Genomic DNA, 17,586 nt, shown 5'->3' with positions numbered 1-17,586 from the left:
TATCTTATAAATATAATACAATAGCTTATAATATTTTTTTTTTTTTTTTTGGAAATCAATTCTGTCATTTTTATTAGCATTTGACCAATTCCTGTCTAACAACAAATACATCAATAAATTCTGTTTTTATCGTCAACATCAACAATTAATTGGAGAGCTTTATAGACATTTTTTCCAAATCACCAATTGCAGAAAAGCATTATTGGATGTGAACATATAAACACAACTGCCTTTTTGTTTATACTGTATTATCCCTCGACAACATGTAAACAATAATTTTTTTAAATATATATTTTTTTCTGATATCACTTCGGGTTGGCAATGTTGTTGACAAGTTCTCATTTAGAAAACACCAATTGTTTTCATGCAAATAAGACAAGCTCTTAACATTTACAGGGTATTATTAATTTATTTCAACTATGTTTTTTAAGGGTAGTCCATTCAGCAGAAGCCAATCATTTACATCATTAATGGAAAATAATATTATTCTTTTGGTACACCATGTGGCATGCAACAACTCTCAGTTAATGGCATTTGGTAGAGAAGAACGCTTTCGTTTGCGATTTCCCAAACTTTTGATTAATAGGCCTACGCTCTGTCTCAAGGGTTTAAACAGAAACATAAATTGCTATATTCTATAATCAGAAATCACAGTTATTCTAGACTACTATTTAATCATTCTTTGTCCTGTTGCCTAAAGATTTGTCCCATCACCTATTTAATAATTTACAGTAGTGTATTTCTGTTATTGTTCATATAGTGTATGGTACATTTTATGTATTTTTGTGTTAAAATTGAAAATTTAGTGCGAAAAATATTTTGAATCTTGAAATTTTTTCGTTCATTCTGCTAATGGTTCTATTCTTATATGGTATATAGTACACCTTAAATTACAGATTTTTCTTTTTTGAAATTAAGACTAAATTTGAGTTGAGTCATGGCATACTGTGGTTGAGTAATTATTGAGCAAAGTACAGTGCTATGTTAATTGTGTACATACTTCATTTTCATAGACTGTCTCACCTCTTATCATATACCTGTAGGCCAACCATAACCTTTGCGAATACTTCCACACAAATTAATGTATGTCATGTCTGTGTTAAGCTAAACAGAACTCATATAAATTTGAATATCTAATATTTAATAGCTTTTAATTGTAAATTTGAATAAAAAATCTGTACGAATAAATTGCATTTAACATAATTCCTACATTCTACAGTACAGTACTATATGTATAGACCCTTAAAATTGGGTAGGCCAAATGAACTTTGTGTTAAGCTATCAGAGCACATATAAATTTGGATATCTATATTTAATAGGTTTCGATTGTAAATTTGAATAAAAAATCTCTACGAATAACTTGCATTTAACACAATTACTACATCTACAGTACAGTGTGTGTAGACCCTTAAAATTGAGTTGTAAAAGGCCAAGACTTGTTGGTTTCACATCCAAGATTTGAAATTATTTTTTGGTGAGGGTATTATTTGCTACTATCTTACAATATACTAGTGTTAAACAGCTGGTAATATACAGTAGACAATTTGATCGGGTTTATTTGAAACAGCGCCGCAAACGTCTCGCAACTCACTGGAGGAACTCCAATGTCCTACATTAGCCTGAGCAGCTGCATATTTACAAATAGAGCACCACGCTGCGTATAGCGCCGCTAGACCTTTGCTATAACGCGGCAGTAGACAACAGATACAATCTTGCTAAAACTCTAATTGCTGTTTATGGTAAACATTGAAATAGCTTTTAAAGACTAGTACTTGTTTTTAATATACTGTAAACATTTCGTGTTTTTTCCATTTCAAAATATTTGTGCTCGTTAGTAATTTAGTTTTATCGTTGATTTAATCCATGATGGTAAGTACGTAGAGCGAAATGCTAGGCCTTTGAAAGTCCCAGTGGTAGTTGCTAAAATAGGTTATCAGAAATTTTCATTTTAAATTTCGCGAAAATGGTCGGTAGTAAAACAAAACTTTATTAAAGAAAAGGTGAATACATTAATAATGTATTGTGTCATTATGTTTCCATCTCTTCTTTAGGCTATGAAAGCAATCTTTCAGATCGTCATTATTTTTATTTTCCATGGAAAAATTTTTTTTTTTTTTTAAATAGCAAATTAGTGATTTCATGAGGCTCCAAATGAGGATGGGGACATGAAATCAAGCAATTCATTTTATTTGGTCTAATCAAAGTACAAAGTGGTTTGATTTGTGTCTCATTGGAGGGTGCTAACTTATTTGATCCCTTTTGAGCATTTTACAAAGTGATAAAAGTACTTTGGCTTAGTTTATTACTTTTTATACTCTTCACGGTAGTCTTTTTCATATTTATTTAAATGAATAGCACTCAAGCTGATATTGCTACACAAGCTACTATTGACTATGATTACAATGTATCATGAACAACGCATCACACTAGAATGTTAAAATAGAAAAAGAAAAGAAATTATGAAGTCTACAATGATTATAATTTCCAATGATGATTGTGTGACCACTACAGTTAGTGTTTATCAGAGAAATACACTGTAATTCTTTTTTTCTTTCTTTAAACTGGGTAAACACATTCAGTCACAGAGTGCCTAGTATACAACACAGATAAAATATTAAAATAAAAAATTACAAGAAATGTGTTTTGTACTCATTAATAAAATGTACTTAATTCCAATAATTAAATGCCTATATGTATATAACGGTTGTGTTTTATTGTATTCAATCTGTAACCAACCAAGAAATAATTTATAGCCTTTAGGTTTGAGAAACACAACAAACGAGTATTATTAATAGCAATAATGATAAGGTTAATTAACTTCATGAATAAAGTTCAAGAATAATTATTAAAAAGTTTGTATACAGTAGTGCTATCTAGGCTTGTATATAGGTATGTATGAGTAGATTAAAAACAAATAAACATGCAAAACCAACAAAACAAATTAAAATGTAAATAATAATAAAATGTTACTGTATATTATGTAGTGAATCTTGGTTCATTTCAGATTGCCGCATCGTATGCAAATCAAGTGTACATGTTTGAACCTGTACCAACTACAGTCAGTAAGGTAGACTCTGTAAGTATAAAAAAAATAGGCTCTCAGCGGGAGTGTGTGTTTATGCCCTATAGTATACTGCCTTATTTACTGTATTGTTTACTAATAAAATATCCACATGCGATTCGGTTATCAGGAAACGTGTGGTGTTGTATGTCTTTTTATGACGTTTATACATTAATAAGGTACTTACAGTAAGGTAACACATGAACCATCATGCACCTCCACTGGATCCTTTCAGCCAAGTATGAGACGACAACATAGTGTCTTTGCTCCTGAGGGGGCATATTTAATACAAAAACCAGAAAAAAAGCGGGGATGTACAGTATTCAAAGGGCCTAGTCCCTACATATTTGAAAATAACAGTGGCAATCTCACTTGGTAGTTTTTAGAAGCTCCTGATTTGGAGGCTGGATATTTATCCAGCAGTAAGAAAGTATCTGCTGAACAAATTACTAGTCAGATTTTCAGACTCAGCAGCCAACCATGCTTTAGTTGAATTAGTAGGATTACAGGTATATAGATTTTATTTCTAGATTAAACTTAAAGCCAGGCTCTGAGGAAAAAAAAGTGTTCATATGTTGTACTGCTGATTTTCCTTAAAAAACGTGGAAATGGTTAATGAGATACAGATTTTTGAATATTAATAAACTTGGGGAAATGGGGCGTAGCCACCCTTTCCTTTGGTTACGCCCTTTTCCCCTTCAGTTTTAAATATTCAAAAATCTGTATCTCATAATAACTATACCAAGTTTTTCGTCAAACACTCATTTTGTGTCCTAAAAAACATGGTTGTACAAATATTATTTTCTTCTGGAATCTTTAAGATTAACATCCAGTTTCCTCTAACTTTTTGTTTACTATTACTTTTCTAAGTGTCTTCTATAATAACTGTTTATAATCTTGTAGCATTTGCTCTCAAGATGAACATTACCATATTATTATCTTGTAGCCTCAGGACAAAATTGGATACAGTAAATTGCTGTTGAACACATGGAATTAAGTTTTATTTTCTTGAACTGCCAAAAATAATTCAGTCATACAGTAATATTAATGCTTTCTGATTCTCATACTATACAGTAATTCCAGCAGTATTTTATATAAACATTATGTTTTCTGTATTACCATTTTAAAACTAAGATTATGATTTTAGATTACAAATTGTTCCTTTTTAACCTTTCTAATCTAATTTTAATTTATGTACTGTACTGTATATAAATGAATAAACAGTATTATTTTTACTTCAGGTATAATATTGTCAATAATTTAATGTAACGTCTTGTTAATTACTGTATCTACAGTACTGTATAATTATTATTTAATGAATAATATTATTTGCCAATTTTCAATTTATATTATTACCAGACCAAAATAAATGACAAATGTTATTTTTTAAATGTCGCAAAATGTCCAGGTTGCTCTAACAATTTAAAATAACAATGGTGGCTGTGGTGATGAAACTGTACTCTTATCCTAGTAATTGTTGATAATAATTAATAAGAATATAATAAAAATATCCTAACTGATACCGGAGGAATTGTTAATATCAATTTACCTTTGGCTATTTGGCGTATTCTTCTGTTTCTACATGCATGCTCATCATGTAATGAAGGCCCTAATACATCTTAGTGTTCTAGTTAATTAGATTTAACAATTGATTGCTTAAATTTGGAGGTCAAGGGTCATGTACAAAATGATTTACCAATACTACTTAGTAAAAATCTTCCTAATTTTATTATCATTTATCTTTAAAAATACTGTGTGTATTTAGTTAACAATAACTAATGTTTTTGTAATTCTTACAGTACTAGAAATTGAATAATTAAAAGAATTCCTGCAAAATTAATTGATCACATAACTAAATGATTTTTCATTTCAGAAACATCTTTCATATGAATGGAAACAATTTAGTTCTTTTAAACTGGACTCACTAGCAAGCAATCTGTCTTGGATTCAGGATGGTACATTTTTTTTTGTGTTATAAATAAGCTGTCAGCTCTCGAATCTGTCTGCGTTTTGTGTGCATTTCATGACGCAGTGCCAGTTACAGATTGTCTGAGCAGGTTGTTCGTCATTAAAATTGATCCGTTGCATGTGTCTCCACGTGTTGCGTTCACTATTCAATTGTGTCGGCCAACGACTGTCGACACAGTGTGTCTGGTTTAAAAATGCAGATAAAAACTGACATAATACTAACAATAACATTTCCACACATAGATGAAATATAACTACTTGTTATAAGTTTAAACAACTCTAATTGTTCTTACAAAGAAATTTGTATTCACACTCGCATTCTCCAAATATGGACTATTCATGTCCCAACATGGGCCAATGTCCCCGATGGAAGCACAAATTGGCTTAGTCATGGGCCAGCTAATGCCCACTGCAGATGCTCTAACAACTTAAGGATTTTAAGGCTTTTTAATAGATTTTAGAGTCTCATAATCTGTTAGTACATTATTGTTTTCTCCCTAATTTTGTTAAGTTTCCAAACAAGGGGAGTTAGCTCTCCCTGATACGGGTATAATACCCCTTGTCCATTAGCGGTGCACCCATTGGGCAATAAAGCACTTAGAGACAAGTTGACACAAGTCCAATATAAATGTCAACAATTATTAATGATTATTATAAAAATGAATTGAAATACTATAATAATAGTGAATAATAAAAAGATTAATGCAGCTGTCAGAATACAAGTAAAATTCTTCATCTTTGAGAAAAATTATGAATAAATAATGAGAACATTTAAAAAATGAACACACAACCAATTTATGAAGCAGCTAGTATTACCAAGACATATTTATATCTAATATAAATAAATAATATATTAAAGCTGCACAGTATTCCTTAACATACATGAGGCTGGTCTGAGTAAGCCTACTATCATTGGTAATTGTCTTTTTCTTGTTTTTCATTATGATAGGGTCTAAGTTGCTAACAGGAAGTGATTCCATTCAGTTGTGGGCATGCTCCGTGGCAGCAGACGAGACACCGGATAGCGAGACCAGTGCTACAGTCGGCTCACCAGAGAGTAGCTCTGCCAGCAACAATGCAGTTTGGGAATGCATTTGGCAATGCAAGTATGTATACCTCATATCTTCCTCTTGTAAAAATAATGATAATAATATATGATAATAATAATTATTATAATTAATTTATGTTCATATGTGCATTACAATAAAATATATATTATGTAAAAATATCAATATCTTACAAAAATTTGTTTGGACAAAATCAAACATAAATCATTTGGTCAGAATTATAGAGTGAAATATACAATACAAACAATGAAAAGAACATCAAATAAAAATGCAACAACAGTGGAAAATCAAGTTAAAAATCCACCAAAATAAATTAAGCCTGATTTTTCTCTTTTTGTAAATGCTCAGATAACAAAATCCACTAAGGTCTAAGGATGTCTTAAAAATTTTATATTGCTATTTTACCTATTTCAATAAAAGTACAGATTTATCAGCTGATCTGAAAAATAATTAAACCATTCCAAATATTGCAAAGGAAGTTAATTAAATAACAGCTTACCAAAGAATAAACACATCTATTGAAAAATTAATGACAGACTAAATGACCACTTAAAGAGAGTCATGGAAGCGATTAGTGTTGCAGTGTCTACCCAAAATGGAACATTTTAGCAGAAGATGATGATGATTAAAGATGTTCTGACTGAATTTATCCAATCAGAACAGTAGCAAATGTGTCTCCTCGTATTAGAACCAATTTATCTAGAACTTCATTTGAAATTCCTTCTTAGGATTATACTGTTTTCTGTTTAGGATTATACTATTATCTACCGGAAAATTTAAAATTAATTTGATTTCCTTGAGGCATCGTAGTTAACAAACATGTTGTAGTTCAATTGTCTGGTTCAATTCAATCACTGCTCTCGTTGTGTTTCAGCTTGTAAGCTATCAGAAGATGTGTCTCAGCCTGTGTGTATTAGTGTCCCATATGGTGTCTACTGTGGAAGTACATGACCATCCTTATATACATGTTAAAGTGCACTTTTTTGATGACCAAACTGTTTTTTGAGGGATTTTTTTTTAGAAATTACAATACAAATAAAGAAAGTATTCCGTTTTTCTAAATATCTTTTCATAATAATTTGATGTCCACAGAACAGCAACACCTATATATCATCTCAAATTTTCACCTGATGGACAATATTTTGCATCTGCTGGAAAGGTAAAGCTTTGGTGAACAGTTGGTATCAATTGTAGTGAGAGTGAAACATTAGCTTTTATTTAAAGTGCTTGTTTTCTAATCCCAGAATAATCATTTTCTATAATTAATACACCATGAACTCACTATTTCACTTTTTAATCACTTTCTATAAGTGGTAATCCCTTCAACAAGACAAACTTTCATAGTTCAGTTAGTTTATAGGTTAGGGAGTGGAATTGTTTTTTGTCACAAGCAAAGTTCATTTATATTAATTAAACCTATAATTCTAGGATTTTAATTCAAGAATCTTAGTCACCATGGTACATCTTAATGGACCTTTCAGGAGTTTCAGGCAAACTTTAAATATTGGCCAATCAGAAGAGGATCAGAAATATGCACGTCTCACAAACACAGATGTTCATGCAGGGGCGGATCCAAAATTTTTCAAACCGGTGGGGGTTGGGAGGGGCACAACAGGTTCAGAATAGATAAGTCGAGTAGCACATAACATTAATATGCATCGAAATTTTTAAAATTTAGTGGCAAAATGGAGGTGGGGGGAACCGGGGGTTTAGCCAGAAATACAAAATAGGCCGTCCAAACTGGAAGCCAGTGGGTGTGGCTCTGAGCCGATAGGCAGGTCACGCCTCCTCACGCCACTCGGGGCCATGCCCCCTCCCAAAAATAATTGAAAAAAATAGAATATTATGATCATTAAGGGGCATTTAAAGGTGTTAAATTTTTTTTTTTTATACTACAAAGATATTTCGGTTATAGACATAGATTGCGCAGGGCTACGGTTACTCACATAATATTTCTAGGCTATGCAGATGCATCTTCATCTCTCGCCTTAGTCTAATGTAAATTCTACTCTAGGTCCTCCGAATCGAGAGATAGGCCTACAATAAACCTACTGTATTTTGTTGACTAATAAAATTTAACTTGTTAACAACAAATCTTCTTTACGGTATTTGATGAATTAATTACAACCAGATAATTACAAACACAAAAAATATTATGTCGGGAAACGAAATGCAGAGCCACATGCATGCGTTGTGGGCTACTCAAAACTGTCCATTTTCCAGTGGGGTATTAATATTTTTGTAAATGTTGTAAGTGAACTTTTCACCGGGTAGACGATGGTTAAGCCTTACATTTTTGGGAATCCCCACCGAATATTGTTATGAAAACAACGTACATTCAATCAATAAAGGTTGTTTTTATCAAACGGAAATATGATTTAGCTTTAGTTTAATGTAACATTCGATAGATTTAAAGAATATTATGGCTACGCTTGAGTTAAGACCGGCTCAACGTTAAGCCTGGCTTAACTTTGCGGGGCGTTCAGACTAGCGGGTTTAGCCAGACGAGAATTTGCAAAATAATGAATCGTAACTAGGAAACGTGTTTCAAAACATTGTTTGCGAAATGTACGCTCGCTCACAGCGTACGTAATTGAATGCTGATTGGTCATTTCGTTACCCGAAGTCAATGCAAGACCCCCCACAATGATTAAAGCCCGGCTTAGAAAAGTTAAACACGGTGGCGTGCCAGGCCTAGTTACTATAGGAACACAGCCCGGCTTGAGATAAGCCATCTAGTTCAGACTGGAAGGTGGATAAACCCGGTGAGTTGAGCTGGGTTTATCCACCTAGTCTTAACTAGGCCAAAGAATTTGCTAAAGGTAGACATGTACATTTGCGCTGTCATTTTGTGGAGCCTGCAATAATATCAAAGGGACAGGGCTTAGGAGAATTTTCCATTGTGCATGCACTTATAAAGATATGAAATGAATCATATACAAATACTAATGTAGTGAGATCAGTTAGATTTATTGCAGTAGGCTCGTAAATATGTGGTAGGGTTCGACTTCCTTAGGTGTCCCCTTGGGCAAAGGCAGTTTACATTTCAGGAGTATGAATGGGAACTGGATATGATATATGAATATTTTGAGCTGCACTGCAGTATAAATAGGCTTACCTCCCACCCCAGGGAGCAGACAACGTTGCAGGATTTGGTGGATAAGACTCAAGGGAAGTAGACAAACTTATTTATGTTGATGGGATTTGCAGGAAAAATCTATAAGCTGCCAAAAAAAAAACTAACTCGTAATGCAAGGTGACCTACTGTAATATTTCAGAGAAAGGCCCACAAATGACAATGATATTAGGGATTCAATGATTTCTTTATTGACTCGTGACTTTTAACATCACTATGTCTGCTGAGTTATTAGCTCATTATTATTAATGAGGAATAAATAATGTAAGGCCAATATATTTATTGTTAGACAAGGCCTATATAATGATGTGTTGATTATAATTCCATGTGTAATAAATGTTTGGTCACTATTTTCCAGGCGGATAGACTTGTAAAAATTTGGCACCGTGCGAGGAAAGCCACCTTAAACGCCACAGTAGCTAATCCTGTCACAGAGTGTTCAGATGAAAAGTATTCATTTGTTTATATCGCCCATCCGAGGGCCATCACTGGTTTCTCATGGCGAAAGACCAGCAAATATATGCCAAAGTAAGTGTTACTTATTATATTTCAGACAAACTTCAAGATGAATATTTGGGCTTGCCATTCCAAAACCAACATGAGTGACCAAAAAAAGAAAATTATGTTTTTAATATAATTATTTTCTCCACACTATAAACTTTAAAGTGATAGGTCATTTACTAGAATTGACTTACTATTGGCAAAGTTATGAGTAAAAGTATTACAGCTTGTTTCTCTGTACTAAATTATACGATGCTGCCACATTCTCATGCTAATTAGTATTCATTATTCTTAATCTACAGCTTATTGTATATTACATAGGCCTATATACAGTATTTGTGTCCATGTATAGAATGGTGAGGCCCACAGGCCCCAATGGTCTCCTCCTCCTAGCTTACAGTAGGTTCTTTTTTAATATATGAAAAATAATAAAAGTTTATAGCAAAACTGTTACCATAACCCAACCGAGTAATATGACAAGAATTCTCGTCAAAAGATGCAATAACTCGATAACTACAGTACCTATAGTGTCATATATCCATCAATATAAAATATTTATATAGAATGCTAGATACTTGTTATACTGAGCTATATCAATTTATAAATGTAGCTAATTTGCACTGAAAGCACTAAAGGACTGAATAATTTGTCCATTAAGTATGTTCTACAGATACTTAAATTTTCAAATGGTGACTTGCTTAAATTAATAACAGCTTCTCATTGGAAATGTTCAACATATATAATAATATCTGAGGTCAGAATTCAGAATAAATATGATTACTTTTATTTGGAAGCATTTTTAGTATGGAAATGGTAACATAATTATGCTTCAAAACTGTATAATTTTATTACTATTAGTCAAACATTACTTGTAGCACGATTGATCTCTTGAAGCGGCATCAAACATTGCTTGCAGTGCAATTTAATATTGCTTCCAGCACCATGCATTGCTTCTAATGCCGTACATTGCTTCCAGTGCCGTGCATTGCTTCCAGCACCATGCATTGCTACCAGCGCCGTGCATTGCCACCAGCGCCGTGCATTGCTTCCAGCGCCGTGCATTGCTTCCCGCGCCGTGCATTGCTTCCAGCGCCTTGCATTGCTTCCAGCGCCTTGCATTGCTTCCAGCTCCTTGCATTGCTTTCAGTGCTGTGCATTGCTTCCAGCGCCGTGCATTGCTTCCAGCGCCGTGCATTGCTTCCAGCGCCGTGCATTGCTTCCAGCACCGTGCATTGTTTACAGTGCCGTGCATTGCTTCCAGTGCTGCGCATTGCTTCCTGTGGATTCTGGAATTATACAAATTGTTACAATTGACTGATTCCAATTATCTACTTACAAATATAAAACAAATTCACCTTAAATACATTAGATGGCAACTCTTTAGGCCTGCTCATTAAAGTAAAATAATGCTGGCTATGTAATATTATAGGCAAATTTTTAGGGAGCAAGGTTGATGATGGTGGTGATGGTGTCACTAGTGCCTAGAGTCTGTGCAAGTGCCCAGAATTCCAGGCCTGCTTTGAGCCACGACACATCATTTTTTTCAAGATTTAGTCTATATGAAATTAACTAAGCATCAAAATATATAAAATGCATATGGGGCATACAAAAAAAGCTGTACTGTTAATTCGTGTAGCATCAACATATAAAAGGCTACAAAATGAACAACTTTGTGAGAAACAAAAAGAAAGGAGGATAAGCATTAGGAACTAAATATACACAAAACAGTGCAAAAACAAAACCGATAATGACATTTGAATTTTTCAGGGGATCCGTTGCAAATATTTTGGTGACGTCATGTCGAGATAATATCTGCCGTATTTGGTGTGAGACACTACTTCCCGATCTCAACCTCTTTGAAGACAACTCTCAGCGTCCGGCAGGAAGCACTTTTGAAATTGGCCGTCAACATTCCTCAATACGGAGGCCAACGTTCAACATTAATTTAAGACATAGGTTTGTAGAAAAGGATTATTGAATGCATTACTGAAATATTCATGTTCAATTTATTCTACTTGTATTCATATTGTGTGTGTGTGTGTAATTTTATGTATGTAATTTTACTTTTCAGTTACATTTAATGATTGATATTTGGCAGAATTGTTCTTCAATGTCTTTTCATAAATTGCTAGAGTCTAGTGTTAGTTAAAACAAAGCATTATACTATCAGGATTGTTTTTTAAGCTTAACATAGACATGCTATATCCTTAAGCATATTGATGTTTGTTAAGTAATTGTCTGGAAGCCAGCATTCATTTTATTAATTACTGTATACCTCAACTGCCCACACATGCTTTTGTACCATGTGACACGCCTACATATAGTTATTATTGTTATACAGTAAAGATGATATGGAAATGTGGTAAAGGAGTCACCTGCTATCCCAGGGACTTGTATTCCAATCCTACAACCAACAGAATTTATCTTAAGATATTATTATATTATAATGATTACTGTACATATTCACATTTATATATTTTTAGTAACCTACTTATAAATATCTATCTCATGACTGTAAAATACCTCACAATTAAACACTATGGTATTAATGCATGTGTAGTACTGTATGTGCAAATTGTATTCAGATAGCTTTTGGTATGCTGCACCTAGTAATGCATTTGGCATATGTGTCAAAAACTGTCAAACACATTAGCACTAAGTAAACTAAATTCGTTCGAACATCCACTTCACACAAGAGCTATGTGCTTATGGCAAATGCCACTATTGACCTTTGGCGTAAGCAGATAGCTCTTCTGTGCAGCAGGTCTGGAATAGCTTCAAAAGTCTTATTCCATCTTGATAAATTGGAGATTCACTTGCTTTTTGGTGAGAATAATGAAGCACATGGCATAGCATTAAGGTAGGAAAATGCAGGAAATTGAGGTTTGAGGTTGGCCTCTTGTATGTGCCTTGTTATTTATTAATGCCAATGCACCAGTTACTAACTGCAGCAATATAAAACACTTCCCAATGTTCAGTAGCTTTTTTAGTCCAATGATCATTTTAATATTATATGAAGTACTTACAGATGTTTGGAAACATGCAAGATGTACTAAGGCTGACACAATTTTTAGGAAGCGTTGAATTATCAATAATTATCAAGAAAAAATGTTATTCAATTAATTATTAACATTTTTATGTTCCTTTATTCATTTAAGTTAAATATTAGATAATATTATTTGTTTTCATGCAGAAGGCGTAGAAGGTCTAGTGAGCAGTTGCAGGCTTCCAGAGGCCCTTTACCCAGTCATGAGAAAGGGCATGAAACGCATCATTTACTCCAGGAGAATTTGCAAACAAATGGTCATGGCATCTTACCTGTTCACTTTCATATTGCCTCTACCATTAATCCAAACACAGGTAAGTATATTAACCTTAGAGTTCATATTCAAAGTTTTGGTCGTGGCTAGGAAATTTGTCTAGGGGTGACCTTAGGCAATTACAGTGCAATTGCACCTGAACTTTATTCCAAAACATGTATAGTTCGGTGGCCCTCACCAGCTGATGGTGAGATGGTAAACTGGGGGTTTTGTTTGGATTTTTTCCCTGCATAGAAGTCATGTTGTGGACAGGATCAACAGGATAATTGTCAACATATAATATAGTCCTAGTAAATCTTTTGCACTTTTTTTTAAAAGTTACTTATTTCTTTTTCAAAGATATTCCACTGTTACCAGCTTTGAGCTCAATGTCGGGTAGTAAAACGCCAAACTTTGTAGTCAACTGGTTAAACAACAAGGAACTTCAACTTACACTTGTTGCCGAGACCATTCTACAAGAGAAGCAATCCACAAACCTAGGCCTACACGACAGAATATTCCGAGAGCAGTCTAGTGATGAATCATCTGGAGATGAAGGTAGGAACTAATAGGAGAATCATGAATTTGTTAGGCCTAACAGCCAGTTTGCATGGCACAATAAAGGATCTTAATTTGTCAATTAAAAAGTCTATTAAAAAAAATTGTGTAAAACGTATCAAATTTCAAAGGAGATTAGATATATGTATTTAATAACACACAACCATCATGAAAATATGTGTGTATCTTAGGAAGTAGTATTTTTAATTAATCTAATGTATTTGACCTTACAAATATGAAGGATAGAAAATTTTTATGTGTACAATAAGTGACATATTCAGTGAAACAATGTTTAATGATATGTTTGACATACCATAATATGGGAGTGATGGATTGAGAAAGTAGTTAGGCTGAGGCATGATTTGTTCCTTATTTTGGGTCAAGGATTGACTACAAACTTTGATAAGTGTCATACTTGTATAATTTTGCTTGAAAATCAATGGAAAGTGAAAGATTGCTAACATTTTAATGTTCAATGCATCGCTAGTTGCCATTTGAAATATTCAAACTTTTTTTTATAAGTATAAATATAAATTTACTGGTTATGTTTTCTTCAACATTGTTAATAATTCTCTAATTAGAATAATGATTCATCTATATTCAGGATTTTCTGCTCATATCAATGGACTTATTAATATTAATCCTTTCATTAAAGTGAGAAAAAGCTTAAAATGACATTTCCATGAAACAAATTACTCTGGAATATGAGGTCTTCAGATCTTGTGTGTGATTTCACACATTCTTGTCAGCATTGGCCTGGCTTTTAACATGCTGAATAATAATGAAATGAAGTTGAATATAATAAGTGGAGTTGAATAGCTTGGTGTTTAAAATGCTTGCCTTCTAATTTCGGCGTCTTGGGTTGAATTCCTATCACGCCCAAAATAACTCCACTCCCTAAGCCTCATATTGAGATTTAGGACTGTAAAGCCGGTTACTTACTGTGTGCGATGGCGACACGACGGCAACGCGACGAAGAACGCATGCGAAGACGCGGACCTGGATTTGTTGTACGATGTAGTGAGTGTCCGGCTTAAAGCACCATGTGCTTGTGTGTTGTGTTCGTCTTGTGAAAGGGATTGTTAACCTACAAGTAGGACAGTGATATATTTGCAATGACAATCCTTGGTGCATGTGTTGTGTGACTAAATAAATAAATAAATAATATAAAAAACTTTTTATATCTGTTGTTATGTATGGCCAGTGCTGTGCATTACCCATCATTCCATAAAATGTGTCTGACAGTTTGGCATGTCAAAATGATTAATGCATCTGTGCTTCACATAACGTGCATAATAATAACGTTAAGCAAAGTGTGCTTTCATGTTTTATCTGTCATACTTGTTTAATTAGACTTTGCCTCAGCTCTGCCATGTTTTATTGATCATTCAATGAGAAGATAAACAGTAATTTCACACTTAAAATTCTCCATATTTTATTTATGAAATTTAGACTCTACTAGGAGCCTGTATTTTCTGAGTTTGTTCTGTTAGATTCTCATTTATGTTATTCATTTAAAAAAAAATCTTTGTCCAAGTAGGTCCTTGGAACTACTATATAAAATCTTTGTTACTCCTCTATTATTATAAATCATTTACTAATATTAACTCACATTTGTTTTAATTTATTGTGCTGAAAAAAACTGTTATAAAATTAACAAAAATACTAAAAATATAGAGGTCCACACCACTATAATTTTTCTGGATAAGCATATATTTTAATAGATTTTGCCTTAGAGAAAATATTTTCTCTTTGAAATATTCAATCAAAATCAAATTTTACTCACAATGCAAAATAAGAATTCAAATATTGATTTTTTTTTTTACAAGGTTTTGAACTCGATAATGGATAATACAAATATTTACAAAACATAATCTTACACAATTTCTAGTTCATGAATATTCATATAGAATAAGTTATGTATGCACAATCTACTCGTACAGTAGACCGACAACGTGCACATTAATATATACGCACATTATTAAAGTGACTGCTCTATTTTCAGTAACCGTAGAATGATAAATGTTTGCTATTTGATCCAGTGAATAATGTTGCTTTAAGTTTATAGGTTGCATCACTATGTATTGAATTATAAATGTATTCCAAAAAAAACCAAAAAATAAATGAAATCTCTAAAAATGCATGCATGGTAATTGATAACAATGAAAATATATTATTATAAATGTTTTAAAAGAAAAAGATACCATATGGTAATTGATAACAATGAAAATATATTATTATAAATGTTTTAAAAGAAAAAGATACCATATGGTAATTGATAACAATGAAAATATATTATTATAAATGTTTTAAAAGAAATAGATACCATAAACAAACTAAAAAAAATTAGATCATTCCAAAAAAACAAATATATACCAGTATAAATAATATTCATATTCTTGATTTATTTCAGATGAGCTGTCAACACCACCTTTTGATGAAGATGAATTGAATTCCAGAGGTAATTTAGCAAATAAAATTTATGAAATAATTATGATATCAAATAATAAATTATCTTTAGTGTCTGACAGGTATCTGAAATCCTTCATCCGTACTCAAGAATATTTAATAAAATAGAGTCTGTGTTGAAATCTGAAAGGAGAAAAAATAACCTTGAGAATTCAAGTAAAACATTAAATTGATCATTTTGAGAATCAAATTAAAATTGAGACATGGATCATTGCTAAATTGCAGACTGAAATTCTCATATTACCAACCACTTTATGACCTATGAAAAGAATATGAATATTAATTATTTTTAATGTTTAATTCATTAGTATTTATACATATTATCAAGACTTGCTGATACAATGACATTGTTAATTTGTTTGTTCTTCCAGATATTCCGGATTCAATTACTGCGCCAGATACACTGCCACAAATAACTGTCGAGAGACCAAGCACGCTAACACCGGGAAATAACATGAAGCGTGTAATTTCTGAACCAATATTCCAATCTCCGCAGCCCCATCCTCTGGATGACTTACAGAAACGCTTAGACTCTCTGATGAGGGACTGGTACAAATCATCAGACATGCTCTTTGCTATCCATCCTGTTGATGGCTCGTTCCTTCTATGGCTTGTCGACTACCTTGATGAAACGTCTCCCGGTACACACCGTCAAGCACAAGTCAGTTTCTCTTGCAGGATACCGCTCGCATTTCCTGTGGGAGATGCTACAACACTCTGCAGTAATATAGTAATGTACCGCTCCAATCTAGTTGTTGATCCGAGAGCTAATAAAAGATTGATAGAGCCGACAACACCTGGAATGACGCCAAGTTATAGTTTTTCTCAGAGACTGGGCCAGCTTCCGCCTGGTATAAACATTTATGCATTCACGCCTAAAGTCTGTATGCTTTCAAAACATATAAATGGAACATTAAACCAATGGGAGATTAGTTTTGCTGAAACTTCAAAGTTTCAAACGGTGTTGAGCGTGTCGCATAAATCACGCTGTTGTGGACATCGTTTCCGCTTGAATGACCTGCAGTGTCATCCTATACTACCACTTTTATTAACCACTTCACATCACAATCTGCCACAGGTGGAAGTAGATCCTGAGATCATGCAGGGTCACACCAGACGTGGCTCCGTAACAGCTCGGAGAACCTCCTTAATGAGAAGATCTAGCTCGATTAGTCTCTTTGGTAAAAGTATACTCTCAGAGTCTGAACATGTAAGGCTATCAGCTCTTTACAACTCTACTTTAGAGGGAGCTAGCCGTGATAACTTTGATAGTGATGAAGTGGTTGTCCCAGATGCTCTGATGGAGAAACTTAACAGCGAAATGAACTGGCCCGATATGAGTGCTCCGACCGGTTTGTGCAGCGAACTGATTCTATGGCGAGTCTTCCCTGTCGGACCGCTATCAAAATCTGGTGGTGTAATGGAGTTAGCACGTATTAACTCGCCATTCTTGAATGCCTTTTCTCACGTTGCTTGGCTTCCCTGTCTTCTACCAAGTTCCTGTCTTGGTCTTTCATCAAATTCTCC

At 33.5% G+C, this 17,586-nt stretch overlaps 1 protein-coding gene across 1 annotated transcript; it reads left to right on the top strand.

Moving 5' to 3' along the window:
- Window positions 1-3,004: 3,004 nt before the first annotated feature.
- On the top strand, window positions 3,005-17,582 carry LOC117124506 (dmX-like protein 1; the record flags this gene model as incomplete). The annotated part of the gene is made up of 10 exons (XM_033270735.1): window positions 3,005-3,076; window positions 4,935-5,016; window positions 5,979-6,135; window positions 7,189-7,255; window positions 9,591-9,760; window positions 11,501-11,689; window positions 12,927-13,093; window positions 13,393-13,590; window positions 16,004-16,051; window positions 16,431-17,582. Coding segments are annotated over 10 exons (2,302 nt in total), but the record flags the coding sequence as incomplete, so codon positions are not given.
- Window positions 17,583-17,586: the final 4 nt, after the last annotated feature.

The sequence above is a fragment of the Anneissia japonica genome, unplaced genomic scaffold (assembly GCF_011630105.1).
Source record: "Anneissia japonica isolate Jap-2015-1 unplaced genomic scaffold, ASM1163010v1 scaffold1890_len17586_cov218, whole genome shotgun sequence".
Taxonomy (NCBI): Eukaryota; Metazoa; Echinodermata; class Crinoidea; order Comatulida; family Comatulidae; genus Anneissia; species Anneissia japonica.
This window is presented reverse-complemented; position numbering and strand designations above follow the sequence as displayed.